At 43.2% G+C, this 18341-nt stretch overlaps 2 protein-coding genes across 13 annotated transcripts in view; one reads left to right on the forward strand and one right to left on the reverse strand.

Annotated features, from left to right (window-relative positions):
- Positions 1 to 10181, forward strand: part of tle2b (TLE family member 2, transcriptional corepressor b) — an 87662-nt gene extending 77481 nt beyond the window's left edge. For 7 of the 8 annotated variants that reach the window (XM_044362393.1, XM_044362394.1, XM_044362398.1 and 4 more), the window contains 7 exons: positions 1019 to 1095; positions 2052 to 2301; positions 2588 to 2835; positions 3468 to 3615; positions 4221 to 4371; positions 4614 to 4690; positions 7394 to 10181. In XM_044362393.1, coding sequence (XP_044218328.1) covers positions 1019 to 1095; positions 2052 to 2301; positions 2588 to 2835; positions 3468 to 3615; positions 4221 to 4371; positions 4614 to 4690; positions 7394 to 7501 — 1059 coding nt within the window. In that variant the 3' untranslated portion in view covers positions 7502 to 10181. Of the gene's footprint in view, positions 1 to 1018; positions 1096 to 2051; positions 2302 to 2587; positions 2840 to 3467; positions 3616 to 4220; positions 4372 to 4613; positions 4691 to 7393 lie in introns of those variants that run through there. The other variant, XM_044362400.1, reaches the window with a different exon arrangement.
- Positions 9994 to 18341, reverse strand: part of tle2a (TLE family member 2, transcriptional corepressor a) — a 50240-nt gene continuing 41892 nt past the window's right edge. For 4 of the 5 annotated variants that reach the window (XM_044362389.1, XM_044362391.1, XM_044362390.1 and 1 more), the window contains exons 14-20: positions 18001 to 18080; positions 17120 to 17369; positions 16538 to 16785; positions 15644 to 15791; positions 15285 to 15435; positions 14958 to 15034; positions 9994 to 14745 (exon numbers count right to left, since the gene is read on the reverse strand). In XM_044362389.1, the coding sequence (XP_044218324.1) occupies positions 14638 to 14745; positions 14958 to 15034; positions 15285 to 15435; positions 15644 to 15791; positions 16538 to 16785; positions 17120 to 17369; positions 18001 to 18080 (1062 nt within the window). In that variant the 3' untranslated portion in view covers positions 9994 to 14637. Of the gene's footprint in view, positions 14746 to 14957; positions 15035 to 15284; positions 15436 to 15643; positions 15792 to 16533; positions 16786 to 17119; positions 17370 to 18000; positions 18081 to 18341 lie in introns of those variants that run through there. The other variant, XM_044362392.1, reaches the window with a different exon arrangement.

Below are 18341 nucleotides of genomic sequence, written 5' to 3' on the forward strand. Positions count from 1 at the left end.
TAAACTAGCATCTTGAACAGAAGCAGCTGCTCAGATAATGAAGGCTGAGAGCTGAGTGTCAGACAGCAGAGAGCAGCGCTATGATGCTAACGTCCAGGACAAGCAGGACTTTAATTAGACGTTTCCAACAAAATCAGCACAAAAGTGATGAACTGTATAAGCGACACTCCCTTCCTCTCAGTATGAATGCATGCTAGCAGTGGCAGTAAATGTTAAAAGATAAAGCTAGATAAAGATAAATTTGGAGCGACAGTATTTGTGCGTCTGTTCAGCTGAGCAGCTGTTTCCAGCAGCTGGACTAACGTTTGCTACAGTGAACACACACATTACTCCATCATGTAGATCTGGCATGCAGATTCTTTTATATAAAACCAGTCAGACTGAAGTCTGTCTTGGAGTAACCTGTTTTACATTTATACGATATTTACTATTGAAGGTTGCAGAAATTTTGATTAAATGTTAATCAATTGTTAGATATGTCCAACACATCTACTCTGATCTAATTATGTCCTCTAGTGAAGCTGGAAGTTGTACAACCGTTTGTTGTGTTTAATACTTTGGATTTTATTGGGCCAGTTGTTGAATAGATGGCAACAGACCAGAGTGGGAGCTCAGTAATTTTAAATTAAGTCATTATTTTGTGTTATTTAATTTGTCATAAAAGTAACTTGGTGTTTACTTTATCTGGTCTTTGAACTAATTACTAATGTAGCCTACTCTGATTTTGTGTCAGACATAGGTCATGTCAGTGGTTAACATGGTTTTATAATGGAAAAACATCCAGCGTATTTCATAAATTGTTAATGATTAACTGATAATCGATTGTTAACACAGCCGACTATCGATTTAAGAAATTGCTTAAAATTTGTATCCCAAGGTTAAATTAATGTATATACATTTTGTCTTTACCTGTACTTTACAGCTTTTAATGCAAGTTATCTGGAAATAAGGTGGTATTTTTTTAAAGTCAGTCATTTTCAAGATTTTAATAGTTTGTCTACTCTTTTGTTCCCACCAGGTCGCATATGACTCTCGGTCTCACCTGAGGGCCCCAGGGCTGTCCTCCTCTCTGCCTGGATCATCTGGTGGCAAGCCGTGAGTTTGTATTTCTTAAGCTTTTCTGCTCCTGCATGTATGCAACATGAACAAATGTATAGAGCTTACTGAGACTTGTGTTTATTACTTTCCTTCAAATAGAAAGTATTCATTGTCTGTTTACATCTGCTCACCGTTGATATTCAATTTTGCTATAAAAATTTGATAGGTACTGTATTTGGTAGAAGCGTTACTTCCACCAGTGTGTACATGTTTAACACAAGTACTTGCATTATATTCATCAGTTAAATTTCTTCACTATTGGCAGTGATTATAAAAAATGGAGAAAAAAGTCATGTCAGGCTAAAAATTTTAAGATAGAGATGATTACACATATGGTGGTTTAAACTAGCTCAGTGATAATCCATTTGGAACAGATAGGAATCAGTAGTAGTTTCAGAGCACCTCCTCCAACACACTTGCACATATTCCCTGTGCTTTACTGAAGGAGGAATTGTGTTGTTTTTGTCATTCGTTGCAGAGTAGCAATTCATTCTTGCAGTGCTAATTTGAAATCATAAAACAACCTTGGCTCCAAACTGCTACAGTATTGATCAGGCATTAGCAATGCCACACTGACTCTGCCCTGTAATACAATCCACCATTATGCGTTCCCGCTTACAGTTACAGTGGGTCAAGTAATTGCCAGAATCCAGGCAAATATAACTGGTGTTCCAAGGCCATAACAGTGTTTACAGTCCTCACAACGTCCACACTGACGTACGCGGTTGTTAGTGTGCTGTGTATCCACCTGTCACTTTTCTGGGTTCACCCACTCACTTGTTTATTCATTGATTGATTAATTCATTCCCTCTCGTTCCTCCCGTCTTTGGCCCATTTCTCCAGCCCTTCAATCTTCCTTGCAGTACTTACTTTCCATATCTACGTTTATTTTTAGCTGCAGCTCTTTAGTTCTGAAGTATTGATTTATTTATGTTCCCCTCGTTTCTATCCAGCGCCTACTCATTCCACGTGAGCGCGGACGGCCAGATGCAGCCAGTGCCCTTTCCCCCCGACGCCCTGCTGGGCCCGGGAATCCCTCGCCACGCCAGGCAGATCCACACCCTGAACCACGGAGAGGTGGTGTGTGCCGTCACCATCAGCACCTCCACACGCCACGTCTACACGGGAGGCAAGGGCTGCGTCAAGGTGTGGGACATCAGCCAGCCAGGAAGCAAGAGCCCCATGGCCCAGCTGGACTGTCTGGTGAGACACGAGGGAGGAAGGAAAGCAGGAACACAAAAGTATTAAAAATAGAGATGGGTACACACGCAAACATTCACGTATCAGTCCGTGAAAGAAATGTGTGTATGTACAGTGTGTTTACTGAGCTGATTTTATTTTATTTAACATGTCATATTTAATCAAAATGTCCACATTAATTTCCTGAATTTCATGTTACTATCTGTCTCATAATGACTTATATAGTTTTTTTCCTTGATCCAGTTACAACAAGCCTAATCAAACTGGTTTCCTTATCTCGTCCAATCAGAACAGGGATAACTACATTCGTTCCTGCAAAATACTCCCCGACGGACGGACCTTGATTGTCGGCGGGGAAGCCAGCACGCTGTCAATCTGGGATTTGGTCACGCCCACCCCACGCATCAAGGCGGAGCTGACGTCGTCTGCTCCCGCCTGCTACGCTCTGGCCATCTCCCCTGACAACAAGGTCTGTTTCTCCTGCTGCAGCGACGGCAACATCGTCGTCTGGGACCTTCACAACCAGACCCTGGTCAGGTAAGAGGAGGAGAGGGAGGAGAGGACGGGAAAAAAAACATTAAAAATATGATGTCTCGCCACCACAAATAGAGTCTAGTCAGGCGAGAGCACACAGGGGAAAGAGAGGAAGGGCGGGGAGAGAAAAGGCTGGAGGACGTGGAAACATTTCAGGAACTTCTGGAGGATAGAGGAGGAGAGGAAAGGAGATGAAATATGGAAGAAGAAAGAGGGAGGGAGGAAATATCTTTGCAGTCTGGGGCCTCCTCAACCAACCCCATCGTCAGCTAAGGAGAGGATGGATGAATTAGCCATAGGCGATGTGGATGGGATGAAACAGCCAGATTCTGGCAAGGTAGGACAAAAAGGAAGAGGAATTGAGAGGCAGATGTGGAGGGAAGATTGTGGTTAGGATGAAGAGGGAGGAGGAACAGGAGAGAAAAGCAAATCAAGAGTGGGTGGGGTGAGGGCAGTGGGCTCCACGGGGAGGGAAGGATTAAAATATATTCAGTCTGACACCTTCAAGAGAAAAGAGGCAAAGGAACACACAGGAGGCAGAGTCTCTGTGTGTGTGTGTGTGTGTGTGTGTGTGTGTGTGTGTGTGTGTGTGTTTTCAGATGTGTGTGAAGCTCTTGTGTGTTTCCTCCCTGCAGGCAGTTCCAGGGCCACACAGACGGAGCGAGCTGCATCGACATCTCCAACGACGGCACCAAGCTGTGGACGGGAGGGCTGGACAACACGGTCCGCTGCTGGGACCTCCGAGAGGGACGCCAACTCCAGCAACATGACTTCACCTCGCAGGTAAATACACACACACACGCACACATATAAAGAAATTTCCGTAAAGGCATGTACACACTTGCATCACATGGTCATATACACACACACAGTGACATGAACACACACACTCTGTGTGCCTTTCTCAGTCACTCCTCACTGTCACAACAGAGCTATATAGAGTTCACCACTGTTGTCAGATGAGTTTCGATCCGCTGTGTAATGACTTTCTCTCTCGCTTGCTGTCTCTCTACATCTCCCACTTTCGCTCTCTCACTGTTTTTCTATTTTTTAATTCACTCTATATTTACCTCTCTTACGTCATTCTGCTCTTTGTTTTTGTTCCTTTTTTTTTTGCTTTCCACCATCTTTCATCAACATCTTTCTTTTCCTTAATATCCAACTAACCCCCTCAATACTTTTCTGTCCTCACTTCCTCCTTCTTCCTGTTGCTCTTCTTTCATCAACCTTATCGTCTTTCTTCCCTCTTCACCCATTCCACCTTTTGTTTTTATATCTACACCCTTCATCTTCTGTCCTCCTTCCTCATATTCCTCTCTCTGAATTTCACTTTCTACCATCATTCACCTTCCTTTGACTCCCTCCTTTCTTCCCCTTTCCGTCTCCAGATCTTCTCTCTGGGTTACTGTCCGACAGGCGAGTGGCTGGCTGTGGGAATGGAGAGCAGCAACGTGGAAGTCCTGCACGTTTCCAAACCTGACAAGTACCAGCTGCACCTCCACGAGAGCTGCGTCCTCTCCCTCAAGTTCGCCTACTGCGGTACGTACTCATACACACACACACACACACACACACACACACACACACACACACACACACACACACACACACACACAACTTGGCTTGGTTCCTAAATGTTTTTAGCATACTTGCAGCCACTGACGCACACTTATCGCTCCTCTCCAGTGTATTGCAGTTTATGCACGCAGTATATTATGCCTCCATCACCCCTTTCCCTTTGTTTGACCTGAAACACTGTGTGTGTGTCTGTGTTATTTCAGGCAAGTGGTTCGTGAGCACAGGAAAAGACAATCTGTTGAATGCATGGAGGACACCATATGGAGCTAGTATTTTCCAGGTGAGAGATGAGTTGCAGTGCTGTGTTTGGGGCTGCAGAGTGATCTTTTTGTCAGTGTGGATTGTGTTACCAAATGCAAGTTATCTCTGCTTCCTGTTCCTAAACTCTCTCTCCCTGTAACTCACACACACACACACACACACACACACACACACACACACACACTCAGCCCTACAGGCAAAAGAGAGAAAATGATGAGGGGGTTTGCAGGGAGAAAGGGAATGATAAACATTTTTTTTACATTCCAGATTTGTTGATCCAAGGTGACTTGCAGGGGTTTATGAGAGGGTGCAGACTTCCAAACGTGCGCACACACACTCGCACACACACAGACACACACACACACACACAACACAGAACAAATGCAATAATTCCATCCTGTCCAATTGCTCCATTTGAGGAAACATTGAAAAATGAATATGCAGGGATGCAATATTTTTAGCTGAGCCAGTTCATCTGAGTGTGAATGAAACTAGCCAAGGGAGATGAAGGTACTTTTAAGCTGAGAATTGTTTGTGTGCATGTGTGCGTGCACGAGCGTGATACGTGTGTGTGTGTGTGTGTGTGTGTGTGTGTGTGTGTGTGTGTGTGTGTGAGGAGTGTGGCTGTCATATTTCTGTAAGCTACAGTGGGCAGCAGGGTTGGCGGCTCCTGTCTCCCTGTGGACTGAAAGGAGAATGCTGGCTATCTACTTTGTTATCCAAATGCCAAACGTTTCTCCTGCCAAACAGTTCCCTCCTGTCACCGTGTTACACAGAGCTGCTCTCTCTCTCTCCTCCTCCTCCTCTCTGCTTTATCGCTGTCCTTTCCAGCTTCTGTCTTCTGTCCTTGCTTCTCTTTAACCTCCCTCTTGCTCCTCTCTTGCTCTGTCTACACCCATTTTTCCTCTTTCTGTCTCTTCTCACCTCTGTGTTTATTGTTGTCCTCTCCTTCTGTGCGCTTACTCATTTTTATCTGTCTTTCCTAATCTGTCTGTGCCTCTATCCTCACTTTTTTCTCTGTCCTTGTCTTTCTGTTTATCCCTGTCTTTTATATCTTCCTCATCCATATTGTTTTAACCTTTTTCTCTTAGACTTCACTTTTATCCTCTCTTGTTCTCATTCATTCCTACCATGTTTCTGTTCTTTTTCTGTTCTGTCTCATTTTTTATCAAGTAAGCTTTACAAATGTTAGTATTACATTACAGCCAAAACTAAATTACAATAACACAACATTATAATCACACATTTTCATTAAGAAATAGATCACAAGAAAACGTAACTAAACAGTACAATCCCACAGACATACACAGTTGAGCACAAAACGCTAGAACAAAGAAGAACAAACGAGTGATCTCATGGGTTTTCTCTTTGGTTGTAGCACGCTGATACATATTTTTCAACCCATTTAGCTAAACTCTCTCCCAAAATGTAGCAGTGTTAGTTACCCTCTAGTGTTGAAACGATCGATTAGAAGTCGAATTAATCAATTATTTGATTGTAATCTAGTATTAGCTTGTCAAATGTGAGGATCTGTTTTGCTTTTTATCACTGTAAATGGAATATCTTTGGGTTTTGAACCGTTGATTAGACAAATCTGTCAACTTGCGCTCTAGAAAACTGTGATGTGAATTTTTCACAATTTTTCAATAATTTATAGACCAAAGATCTGTCAATGAATTGTGAAAATAATATACAGATGATGATTCGATAATGAAAATAATCATTAGTTGCAGCTCAAATCTGTTGTTGAGTCTGTTCATCATCAAGGTTTTCTCAGCTTTTTGTCAGCTTAAGGTGAGAAAGGTGACAATTTTTTGTCCGCTAGGTCTGCTTCTTTTCTTTTTCATTGTGTATAATTTTGTTGGGTTGGATTATTTGTGCTAATTTGATGTTGTCTTAATGTTTCTCTGTTTTACTACATTTTATCTCTCTCTCTCTTTCCATCTCTGCTCTAACCCCTCTCTTTCCTCTCTCCCAAACTCATCCGTTGGCTTGTCATTGCCTCCCTCCCTCCTGAACGCTCCCCCCCGCTATCTTGGTGTAGTATGAGGGATCCTGTGTGAAATGGCCTCTCACCGGTGGCTTGAAGATTGACAGCCCTGCTGTGCCTGTAGCTGGGAGGGAGGGAGGGAGGGAGGGAGTGAGGAAGGGGAGAGGATCTCAGAGACGAGGAGGAGGAGCCGTCATGAGAGAGGGGGGCGGAGCAAAAGGGGAGCCTAAGAGGATGGAGAGGGAAGAGGAGGAGGAGGAGGAGGAGAGTCAAGGAAGAAAGGAAGGAAGATAAATGATGATAGAGCAGTGGGAGGAGGAGGAGGGGGAGCTTTATATCATCTAAAGCCAGGTGCCCAGGTCTGGCTTTTCAGACATAGAGGAGAAAGAGGAAGAAAAAAAGAAAGGATTGTGCATTTTGCCAGTTCACGCAGACCATCAGACTTGTGATGCTTAAACCTGCAGTTGGTGAGCAGTGAGTCTCACATTGAAACAGACATATGAGTCAGCATCCTGGAGCTGTAGAGTTGTCTGTTTGGAAATAATTGCCGACTGTTTTGAAATGCAAATATGTCTTGTATGATTGAGTATTAAGTGATGAGTCATATCTTTTCTAACATCTCGCTCTCTTTGTGTTTGTGTCTCTCCGTCTGTCTCCATCCATCTATCATCACATACCTCTCTCTCTCTATCTCTCTCTCTCTCTCTCTCTCTGTGTCTCGCCCGCTCCCAGTCCAAGGAGTCCTCGTCTGTGCTGAGCTGTGACGTCTCCCCGGACGACAAGTACATAGTGACGGGCTCCGGGGACAAGAAGGCCACGGTGTATGAGGTGGTGTACTGAGGGCCGGGACGAGATGGGAAGGGACAGGACGGAGACTTTTGGGGTGGTTTTTTGGGGGGACATGGGTTGGGGGAGGGGGGCAAGCAGTTGCCCCGCCAACCGCTCCAGATTACCATTACATCAGCAACAGCAGCACTTCCGTCTCAGCTCTTGCTTTCTTTCCAAAGGACTGAGTCCTCCTGACCCTCAACCCCTAATACATCACCCCCTCTCACCCTTTTGCTGTGATATAAGCTACTGTGGAAGCTCCCAATGCCCCCTCCCTCCTCCTCCTTTCCACTTTTAGCCCAAGGATGAGGCATGATAGGAGAGAGAGAGGTAGAAGGGGAAGCAGCGAGATAAGAAGGACAAAGGAAGAGGGCGGTGGTGCATAAAGAGAAAGACAAGAAGGAGGAGAGAAAGTTAGAGTGCGGAAGGAAAATAAATGAAAAGGAGGAAGAGGAGGAGGAGGAGAAGGAGGGAGGCAGGGTAATTAGGGCTGTTTCCTGATTAAGAGCTCAGTGGAAGGGAGGCCCCCAGAGGAGGCGCAGAGCGGCACTGTGGGAGCGCCAGCCAGGAGCACTGATACCACACAATCGATTCATTAGCCAGACAGTGGAAGCCTTAATGAGGCTGACGCCGCAGCTCGCTCTCCCCAGCGAGAGGTGTCAGGAGCTGGGGAACGATGACGCTCCGAGATGGAGGGGCGGAGGGGGCCGCTTCAGATATCCACATACACTGTCATGAAACATAGACCTGCTCACACACACACATATATACACACACACACACAAGGCGCACGTCATTGGGCAAGAGTATACACACACACACGCACACACATATATACCCCCTTGAGGTAATCGCAGGAAGAGAGAAACACACACACAACACACACAGAGCACCCAATTAAACATTCATCGCTGCGCTTCCCGTCTCACTGCTTAATATCTATTTTATTTTGGTCTGACAAAGGCAGCGTCTAATGAGCAGCCGAGTCAATGGGATTCTCCCAGGGCCCAGAGACACAAACAGAGAACATCAGCCGAGCTGTTCCCTCTAATTCCTCTGGATTGTTCTCCTGACACCGGGCGCTGCACTCACTCTCATTAAAGGCACTGTCAGCTAGATGAAGTAGCAGCACGCAAACTTCACTGTAAGGCAGACAAGAGGGCAAATTAACACGACCCGATTACGCTATCATCAGCAGCCAACTAAGCAGCAACTAATCCGATACCTTTCAAATTTTATGCAACTAGTTGCTGTTTTCATTTGCAAACCAGATGAGATTACGTGTTTCTCAGAGTCATCATCTCCATCACTGCCTGCTGATGTGCTAGTGTTCAAAGTGCTCTGGTTAAAATCTTGTTTGATAAGCTATTGATTGCTATTAATTGAGATGCTAAACCACCTTAAACCTGATTCTTTCTTTTCAGTCCTCCTTGTATCATATTCCAAACCGGCAGGCAAACTGTATATCAGAGCTCTCCGCTTCTTTAGAACATGCGTCACCAATGTGTACATCTAAAAAGGCACATTTCAAGCTTTTTTTTTCTTTTTAATACCCATTTATTTCAGTATTTTTTATGAATAGTGATTGCTCGTCTTACGTAATGATATGTTTATTGTATTGGGGTTTGCCTATGACTGCGTTTCTGGGGGGAGCAAACAGAGAGGGATGCGCACACACATGCAGACGTAAAATCAAGTGGAACACAGGTGGGAAAAATTATTTTTGTTCTTTTAATTTTTTTTTTTTCTTTTGTATTATTTTTGGTTAAATCAGTGTATCTTTATCCTTGGTGATAGTGACAGGCAGAGAGGGTGTACAACATCAGCAGTCCAGTGTAAAGAAAAAAAAACAAAGACCCTACATTTGGGAGAAAAGTTCCTCCGTCTACCGTTTGCTGTTTTTGTTTTTATCCCCCTTTTCCAAAACTAAGTGGTAGTAAGCGTACTTTAGTCTGTTTTCAGTCCTTATTGTGTAATTATACTACGTTTCTGTTGAGTCTGTGGTCTGTGTACAGCAGGCGATGGCGATACAGATTTAGCCATCGAAGAGGTCCCACTTTTTACTGCATGCTTGTTGCACTACGGCTCCACTTCTGCTGATAGAACGAGATAAATCTGATTTTACTCAATGGTCTCACAGCCACAAGCTTCACAGGAGGATGAATTTACATTACAGTATGCAATTTAGTTCTGTTGTATAAAATTTTAGCAAGATTTGTCTGTTTCTCACTGCAGTGTTAATGCAGGATTGGAGAATTACAAGGGGACTTCTACAATGGCTCAGAGATAATCTGTACAGTTCAATGCCTTTCCCTGCCTCTTTCCCTTCCTGTCAGCCACAGGCAGACCTAAACAATATTCTCATACACAAGCTTGTATACTACTCAGAATGATGCTGTATAATGGCTATGCATTTGGTGGTATAGCGTGAATATTTGGGACATTGTATTTGATACTCTTCTTTAACTGTCAGTAACGTCTCTCCCCTGCCTGTGCTTTCTCTGTTCCAACAGTAAAAAAAAAAAAAAAAAACACTTTTTTTTTCTCTCCGTTTCACAAGCTCATGTTTGTTTCTCCTTTAAAAAGCCAAGGAACTTTTTTTTTTTAATGCACTGTGTCTTCCCTCCTAATGTGTTTCCCAAGTGCTGTACAAGAAATACTATGTGTGAAAAATAAACCAAACTTGTGTTCATCCTTCCAGGCGTCTGCTGTTTTTATCTTTTCCCCCTCTGAGATATTAAATGTTTAAAGAAAAAGCCCAAATAACCAAAGAGGAATACTTTATTCTCTCAACATCGTGAACCAGTTTTGTCCAGTTTCAAATCACAGGTTTTTTCATTGTTAATTCTTCCTGAACACTTCCTCAGTCACTCAGATGAGGAAATAAACTTTCTGCACAGTCCAAAAAAAATTTTTTTTTTTTTAAAAACTTTTCAGTATCCTGCAAAAAAGAAACTCAATTTACAACAGCTCTCAGTGGTTTGACTTTCTCCACTTGTATTACACAAATATTTGACACAGCGGGGACATTGTCCATCCCATCACAGTAACAAAAAGGCAAATTGGTGATGCAGAGCACTGACAATACACGGCAAAAATCAAACACTGGGTAACATCTGACCAATTCCATTTTGATCCCTGAAGTGTGACCATGCGTCGGGAGGGCTCTTCTGTTAGAGCAGTTACACACATCAAATACAGCAGAGATACTGGAGCTCATTTACACAGATTTCCATATGTGTAGAATTTTAAAAAGATGCTGACATGTTCGGCCTAAATTTAAAATACATAAAACAGGGCTTGCCAAATATCTTGAAAGGCTGTGTTGTTTAATTGGCAGCCGAGATTCCCATTCATTGCATATTTTAAAACTTCCATCGAAATTTTGGAGTATCTTACGTGATAAATAAGTCCCAATGAGACGATCCTGCTGTAACGTCGCTAAGAAAGATTACTCTGCCCTAATCAGGGAACTGAAATTATTTCATAGTGCAGTCGCTTCAGTTGAGTGATCTGACCAGAGTACTGAGAAGAAACTGTTTCTTTAATCAGTCTTTATTGATTCTTTAGTCTAGGTGGCTCACAAAGGTGCCAACAGCACTATTGTAAGTTTTAAATAGGTCAAAAGTAAAAAATCTGTTTTTCAATCTTGCACCAAATGTAATTAAATGAAGCTAAATGATACATTATCCACCTGTATGCAAACAATCCTTTACTCCAGAGAGGAGATAAATGCCTTACTGTTTTTTTTATTCTTCAGGTTCATGTCTCACACAGTGCAAGCTTTGTTTCTTGGCAGGCCAGTCACCACTACACCCATAATCACTGAAGAACTCCCTCTTGGGCATTACTGCTGTAATAATCCCTCCCACAGCCTGGTGAACTGAACATCACCTTTGTCTCACCACACTACGAGCTCCCTCAGCACCAAACACAACGGTACTGCTGCATTATTTACTGAGAGCTCAGTGGAACTGTGAATCCTAACTTGTTCATGCTGTGAATTTGAATCCTAAGACGCTTTCTCACATTTCTGAGGATGCAGACATTTACAGTTGTGGTCAAAAGTTTACACACACTTGTAAAGAACATGTACTGTATGTCGTGAGTCTTGATTTTCCAATGATTTCTACAACTCTTATTTTTCTGTGATGGAATGATTGGAACACAAACATCTGCCACAAAAAAAAAACATTCATGCATTTTGGTTCCTTTAAAAATTTATTACAGGTCTTCTGGAAATATGACAAGATCTGCTGGGTAAAAGATATATATACAGCAACTTGAATTATCAATTTTGGTAATGTAAAAAGTGTCAAAAAAGTGCATAACCTTTTAACTTCTTGTGAGTGATAATGATTGATTGGTGACTTCTCTGAGCCCATTTAATTAAGGCTCCTTTGATATACTCATTAGACTCAGCCACAGCAATGGGAAAGTCTAAGGAGTTCCCAATGGATCTGAAAAAGTTGATCACTGACTTGGAACAAGTCAGGAAAGTCACTTGGAGCCATTTCAAAGCAGCTAAAAATTGCAAACAACTAAGTATAAAGTGCATGGCACAGTTGTGTCACTGCCACGATCAGGAAGAAAACGCAAGCCATCACCTGCTGGTGAGAAAAAATTGGTCAGGATGATCAAGAGTCTACCAAGAACCACCAAAAAGCAGATCTGTGATGACTTAGAAGCTGCTGGAACACAGGTGTCAGTGTCCACAGTCAAGTGTGTTTTACATCACTATGAGCTGAGAGGCTGCTGTGCGAGAAGGAAACCTTCGCTCCAGAAGCGGCACTTGAAGTTTGCTGCTGATCATATGGACAAAGAAAAGACCCTCTGGAGGAAAGTTCTGTGGTCAGATCAAACAAAAAATGAGCACAATGACCAGAAATATGTTTTGAGGGGAGAAGGTGAGTCCTGTAACCCCAACACCATTCCTACTGCCAAGCATGGTGGTGGTAGGATTTTGCTCTGCCAGTGGAACTGGTGCTTTACAGAAAGTAAACGGAATAATGAAGGAGGAGGATTACCTCCAAATTCTTCAAGAAAACCTAAAATCATGAGCCAGAACGTTGGGTTGTGGACGCAGTTGGGTGTTCCAACAGGACAAAGGCCCTAAACATGCATCAAAAGTGGTAAAGGAATGGCTAAATCAGGCTAGAATTAAGGTTTTAGAATGGCCTTCCCAAAATCTTTAAAACCCACCAAGAACATGTGGACTGTGCTGAAGAGACAAGTGCGTGTCAGAAAGCCAACAAATTTAGTTGAACTGCAATGATTGATGTCAAGAGGAGCGATGCTGTATGTTTACTTTTGACCCAGCAGATCTGGTCACATTTTCAGAAGATCCATAATAAATTCATGAAGGAACCTAAATACATGAATGTTTTTTGTGACAAAGACGTATGTGCTCCAATCGTTCCATCACAGAAAAAGAAGACTTGTAGAAATTATTGGAAACTTAAGACTGTCATGACATACACTTTCTTTACAAGTCTATGTAAACTTTTGACCACAACTTGCCGTTTCCTCAGAGAGAGAAATGTTTCCATCACAGCAGAGCGGCAGCAGAGTGTGTACTTACCATTCACATCCTTCATTTCTCATCTAAATATTTGAAGATGCTTTTTGGCACCTTGCTGTGAGCTTTCTTGGCTGTAATGTTTTAAACATTCTTCTTTTGATTTTTTTTTTTTTTTTTTTTTTTTTTTTTTGTCTCAAACATCCAAGTTGAACCTGGCAAGTCTAACTTATTTGCGGTTTAGAAAGCCAGAAGTGTGCAACACACACACACGCCGGATCTACCTCATTTCTAAACTTCACACCATTACAGCTGCACTGGTCCTTAAGGAGAAGTTTCAATCTGTTTTTTTGTGAACAAAGAGGCTCATGAAAGACAAAAACCACTAATGATACACTGCAGATCACAGACAAAAAAATGCACTGATCTATGAAAGATGCCCCACACTCCCGCCTGATGTCTCAAAACAAATCCAAGTCACAGATAACATCCTCGTTTGCCTTTAGAGAACTTTATTTACATGTCCATATATAGCAAGGTTCACGATGCAGTTGTGAAAATACCTGTCTGCCTATGTGCCCTAACAAATACAATAGAAAAAACACATTTAATGTTGAGCGTTAAGGATGAAGATGATGCAGCAGAGGCCACGTCCCCAAAAACTGGAGAGTAGCTGCTGTTTTTTTGTCCTCGGGGTTATGGTTTTCTGTTCCAGGCTGGTTTCCTTAAAAACATCTCCAGAATCAGTTCATCTTTGTTCCTTTGTAAAGAAAAAAAACAAAAACAAATAAAAAAGGAACAAAGACAAACAGAGTCTCTGGACACTTTAGAGGAAACCGAGCTCTGTCATGTCATCTATGTATTGGAGATGATACAATCATGTTGCTGCTGAAACTTAACCAGGAGGAAAAAAAAAAAGGAACATAGCTGGAACCTCACAGCACACCATCCTGCCATCTGCCACGCATCTGCTGCCCCGAGGAGCAGCCACGTGCTGTGGACTGAGCTGGACCGGACCAGGCCAAGCTGACTTGGGCTTTTTCTTTTTTTTTTTTTTTTTTTTTTCTTTTCTTTTTTTAAACACAGCACAGAATACGGACCGTATTTTTCCATTAAGAGTTTCCAACCCAACCTGAACCCTTCCCACACTTCCTCTGTCCCACGTCTCCGTCATTTTCCTCTCGTCTATCCACTCGATGTGGTCCGACTGCTCGCGAAAAATTCAAAGGCTAAAAAAATAAGTTTTTTTTGCTAATTTCTTGTTCACTACAGAGGTTTTATTTTGTTTAAAAAAAGGGAAAAAAAGGAACAAAAACAAAAGTTCTTTGGAGGAATCCCACAATTGCGCAGCTATAGACTAACCAGCGTTCTCAGAGCATTAAAAACAAAGTTCAGTTTGTTTCTTTTCCAGAGATGTGACTTTGTGCCCCCTTGTTTCTCTCTCTCTCTCTCACTGACTGTCTCTCATTTCTTTCACAAACGTAAACAAAAACAACAAAGTACGAGTTGAGTGTCTCTTGTTTCCATGCCACCGATGCTCTGTACAGTCATTGGTGCAGGAGGGAGCCTCAGCTCCGCCCCCTGATTATTAGTTTGCTTCTTTTTTTTTTTTTCTTCAGCCAATCAGAGTTCAGTAGATGACTTCGTAGACTGTGGCCTTCTTGTCCCCCGAGCCGGTGACGATGAACTGGTCATCAGGGGAGATATCACAGCTGAGGACTGACGAAGACTCCTTTGACTGAACACACAGAGAGAAAGGAAGCCATATTAGAGACAAACTGTTTTAATAGTGACACAGAAAATCACATGTTGACTTTTGGTTAAAGTCAAAACAGAAGTAATTGTGTCCCAAAATAATCCTGTAATATTTAAAGAAGATTGATGACATGATTTCTCATCATGTCGCCTTATTATTGTGCTGTGCATGAAAGTCAGTGTTTGATGGTCTACCTGGAATATGCTGGATCCGTAAGGCGTCCGCCATGCATTCAGGAGGTTATCTTTGCCTGTGCTCACGAACCATTTACCTACAGGACGAAACACACGCAGCCATCAGCGGATAAAGCCTCAGGGGAGGTGAGATATGGAGGAGCCAGAGAGGAGGCGCCGCTTTTGTATAGAACAGGAAAGGTGAACAGGAAGAAACTGTTTTTGAATAATGGGAGAAGCAGAGAGATTTGTTCTGCTTCCCTGTGATTAAACCCACAGGTTATGTGATGTAACCGAACCATCAATCTATGCGGTGTGTATGTGTGATGTGTGCGTGCAAGTACGTACCGCAGTAGGCGAACTTGAGGGAGAGGACGCAGCTCTCGTGGAGGTGCAGCTGGTACTTGTCAGGTTTGGAAACGTGCAGGACTTCCACGTTGCTGCTTTCCATTCCCACAGCCAGCCACTCGCCTGTCGGACAGTAACCAAGAGAGAAGATCTGGAGAGGGAGGGAGGGGGAGGAGGAGGAGGAGGAGGACAGAGTAAAAAAGGAAGATGGGAGGGAGAGAAAAAGCAATGAGGAGATGAGAGTGGAACAGCTTTAATCATTAGTAACCTTACAGTAGACTACTGCTCATCAGTCTGACTTGTGTACATGTGTGTGTGTGTGTGTGTGTGTGTGTGTGTGTGTGTGTGTGTGTGTTTACCTGTGAGGTGAAGTCATGTTGCTGGAGTTGGCGTCCCTCTCGGAGGTCCCAGCAGCGGACCGTGTTGTCCAGCCCTCCCGTCCACAGCTTGGTGCCGTCGTTGGAGATGTCGATGCAGCTCGCTCCGTCTGTGTGGCCCTGGAACTGCCTGCAGGGAGGAAACACACAAGAGCTTCAACCTCAACGTGAAAACACATAAAGCACATATATACACACACATATATATAAACCTTAAGTTTGCTTCTCTCTTCTTTCTACTTTATTTGAGGTCTCCACCACAAAAATAGTCCCAGAATGAAAGAAGATGAAAGAAATTAAATCAACAATGACTGGAATGGAGACGTGTATTCGGAAGAATTTTAAGGTGGGTCTGTCATTTGAACAGTTAATTTAGAAAATTAGGGAGTTTGGCAAAATACTCCAAATCTAAAACATGTTTGGCTGCTTTGGGAAATGGCTGGCAGCAACGTAAGCAGGTAGTGGTAAATTGTCTGAATAGTGCAAAAAACGTTCCTTTGAGAAGACTTTGAGAAATACAAGCAGTCTGTTTCTCACTGTTAAACACACAGACACACACGGTTGATGCTCAAAACTTAAGTCCATGTTCTCTGCGCTGCATCTATTCTCTCTGCTTTAGTTGCACATCTACAATGTTTGCTTTCCCATCTCTCCACTTTATGATTGATAGTGCAGATTGTGAACGTTTCAGAAATAACACAATTTGCTCCCTCCCAATGTACACACTTCCCTTTCTTCTCGTTTCCCACCTCATAACTTCTTTCATCATTCTCTCCTCTCCCTGCTTGAACAGAATCTGGTAACTTTTCTTTCCGTCTACTCTCCTCATCTGAGCGCAGGAAGCTTGTTACAGTCTCCTCCCTCTCCTCCTCTTACCTGACCAGGGTCTGGTTGTGAAGGTCCCAGACGACGATGTTGCCGTCGCTGCAGCAGGAGAAACAGACCTTGTTGTCAGGGGAGATGGCCAGAGCGTAGCAGGCGGGAGCAGACGACGTCAGCTCCGCCTTGATGCGGGGAGTGGGCGTGGCCAAATCCCAGATTGACAGCGTGCTGGCTTCCCCGCCGACGATCAAGGTCCGTCCGTCGGAGAGCAGCTTGCAGGAACGGATGTAGTTATCTCTGTTCTGATTGGACATAATAAAACAAGAAATGTGTAAAGATACACTTATTTTTGTACAGAGGCATATATTGTAGAACTGTACATTGTTAATGATGACAAGGGGACGACGTTAATCATGCTGTTACAGCAGTATCACAGCAATAAATAAAGATGCTGGAGAATTTGGCTTTAGTACAGCAACATCAAGGTAATTCATCATATAAAAAGGCTTTTTTTTTTGTGTGAAGAGCACTTTTGGTAGTGAAGCAACATTATGAGACACAAGACGGACACCAGAGTGTAAATAAAAGTCTACAAACATCCGTCTGACTTGTCTCCCTTCCTCCCTCGTGTCTCACCAGACAGTCCAGCTGGGCCATGGGGCTCTTGCTTCCTGGCTGGCTGATGTCCCACACCTTGACGCAGCCCTTGCCTCCCGTGTAGACGTGGCGTGTGGAGGTGCTGATGGTGACGGCACACACCACCTCTCCGTGGTTCAGGGTGTGGATCTGCCTGGCGTGGCGAGGGATTCCCGGGCCCAGCAGGGCGTCGGGGGGAAAGGGCACCGGCTGCATCTGGCCGTCTGCGCTCACGTGGAATGAGTAGGCGCTGGAGAGAAGACAAGAGGAAAGAAATGGATAATTAAAGACTGCAGTAAAAACACTTCATCAGATGGATTAAATGAGCACTATTTAATACTGCTGAAAATTCACAGAATGTTTTTGTGTATTTTGGCATTTTTCCTTATACCTACATCATCTATTTCAACTTAGTGATGTCAGCATTTCCAGAATCACTTTTGAAGGATTGAGACTAAAAGTTGACATTTACCACTGATGTCTGCACAACTGAAAAATACTGTATATATTTTGGTACTGTGCTGTGAAAACATTACTGACGTCATGTCATCCACACTGGCTGCAGAAATAAGAAAAATACTCCAAACAACAAAGTGGAGACAGAAATGGACTGTCTCGAAACATTTAAGTGTTTTAAGAATGAAAAACAAGTTCAGGATGTACAAACACAACAAAAGGATCGTTGGTGCCGAACATTTTGACCTAACAGAGTTCTGGAGACTCAAAATTATTAAAATATTTTTTTCGTCTTTCATCGTTTGTCTTCTCTGTTCTCCTCTGCTGCTGTAACTGAAATGTGAGGAGCCTGAGCTTTTTTAGTACAGTTGGTAGTGAACAGGTGAAGATTTGGGTGATTAGCATGGAAGGAAGAGGAAACTCACGGTTTCCCGGAGGCGGCTGACTGCAGGCTGGCAGGCAGCCCAGGGACCCTCATGTGCGGGTGTGGAGACTCATAGCCCACCTGGAAGACACAGATACCTAATGTAAGAAAAAAAAACACACCTAAAAAAATATCTGAGAGGAGAGTTCATAAAAATGGATAATACAGAGATCATATAAGAGAGCCAAGGTCAGATTCTTAACGATAAATGACAATGCAGCCTTGCTTCCCACTGTTCTCAGTCTAGAACATTTGCTTCTTTTCCATATCCCTCTGCTGGCCTGTCTGGCAGGTTTATATGCTGAGGTATTACAGATGACAGTGACACTGAAAAGACAAATT

Source organism: Thunnus albacares, chromosome 9 (genome assembly GCF_914725855.1).
Source record: "Thunnus albacares chromosome 9, fThuAlb1.1, whole genome shotgun sequence".
Classification (NCBI taxonomy): domain Eukaryota; kingdom Metazoa; phylum Chordata; class Actinopteri; order Scombriformes; family Scombridae; genus Thunnus; species Thunnus albacares.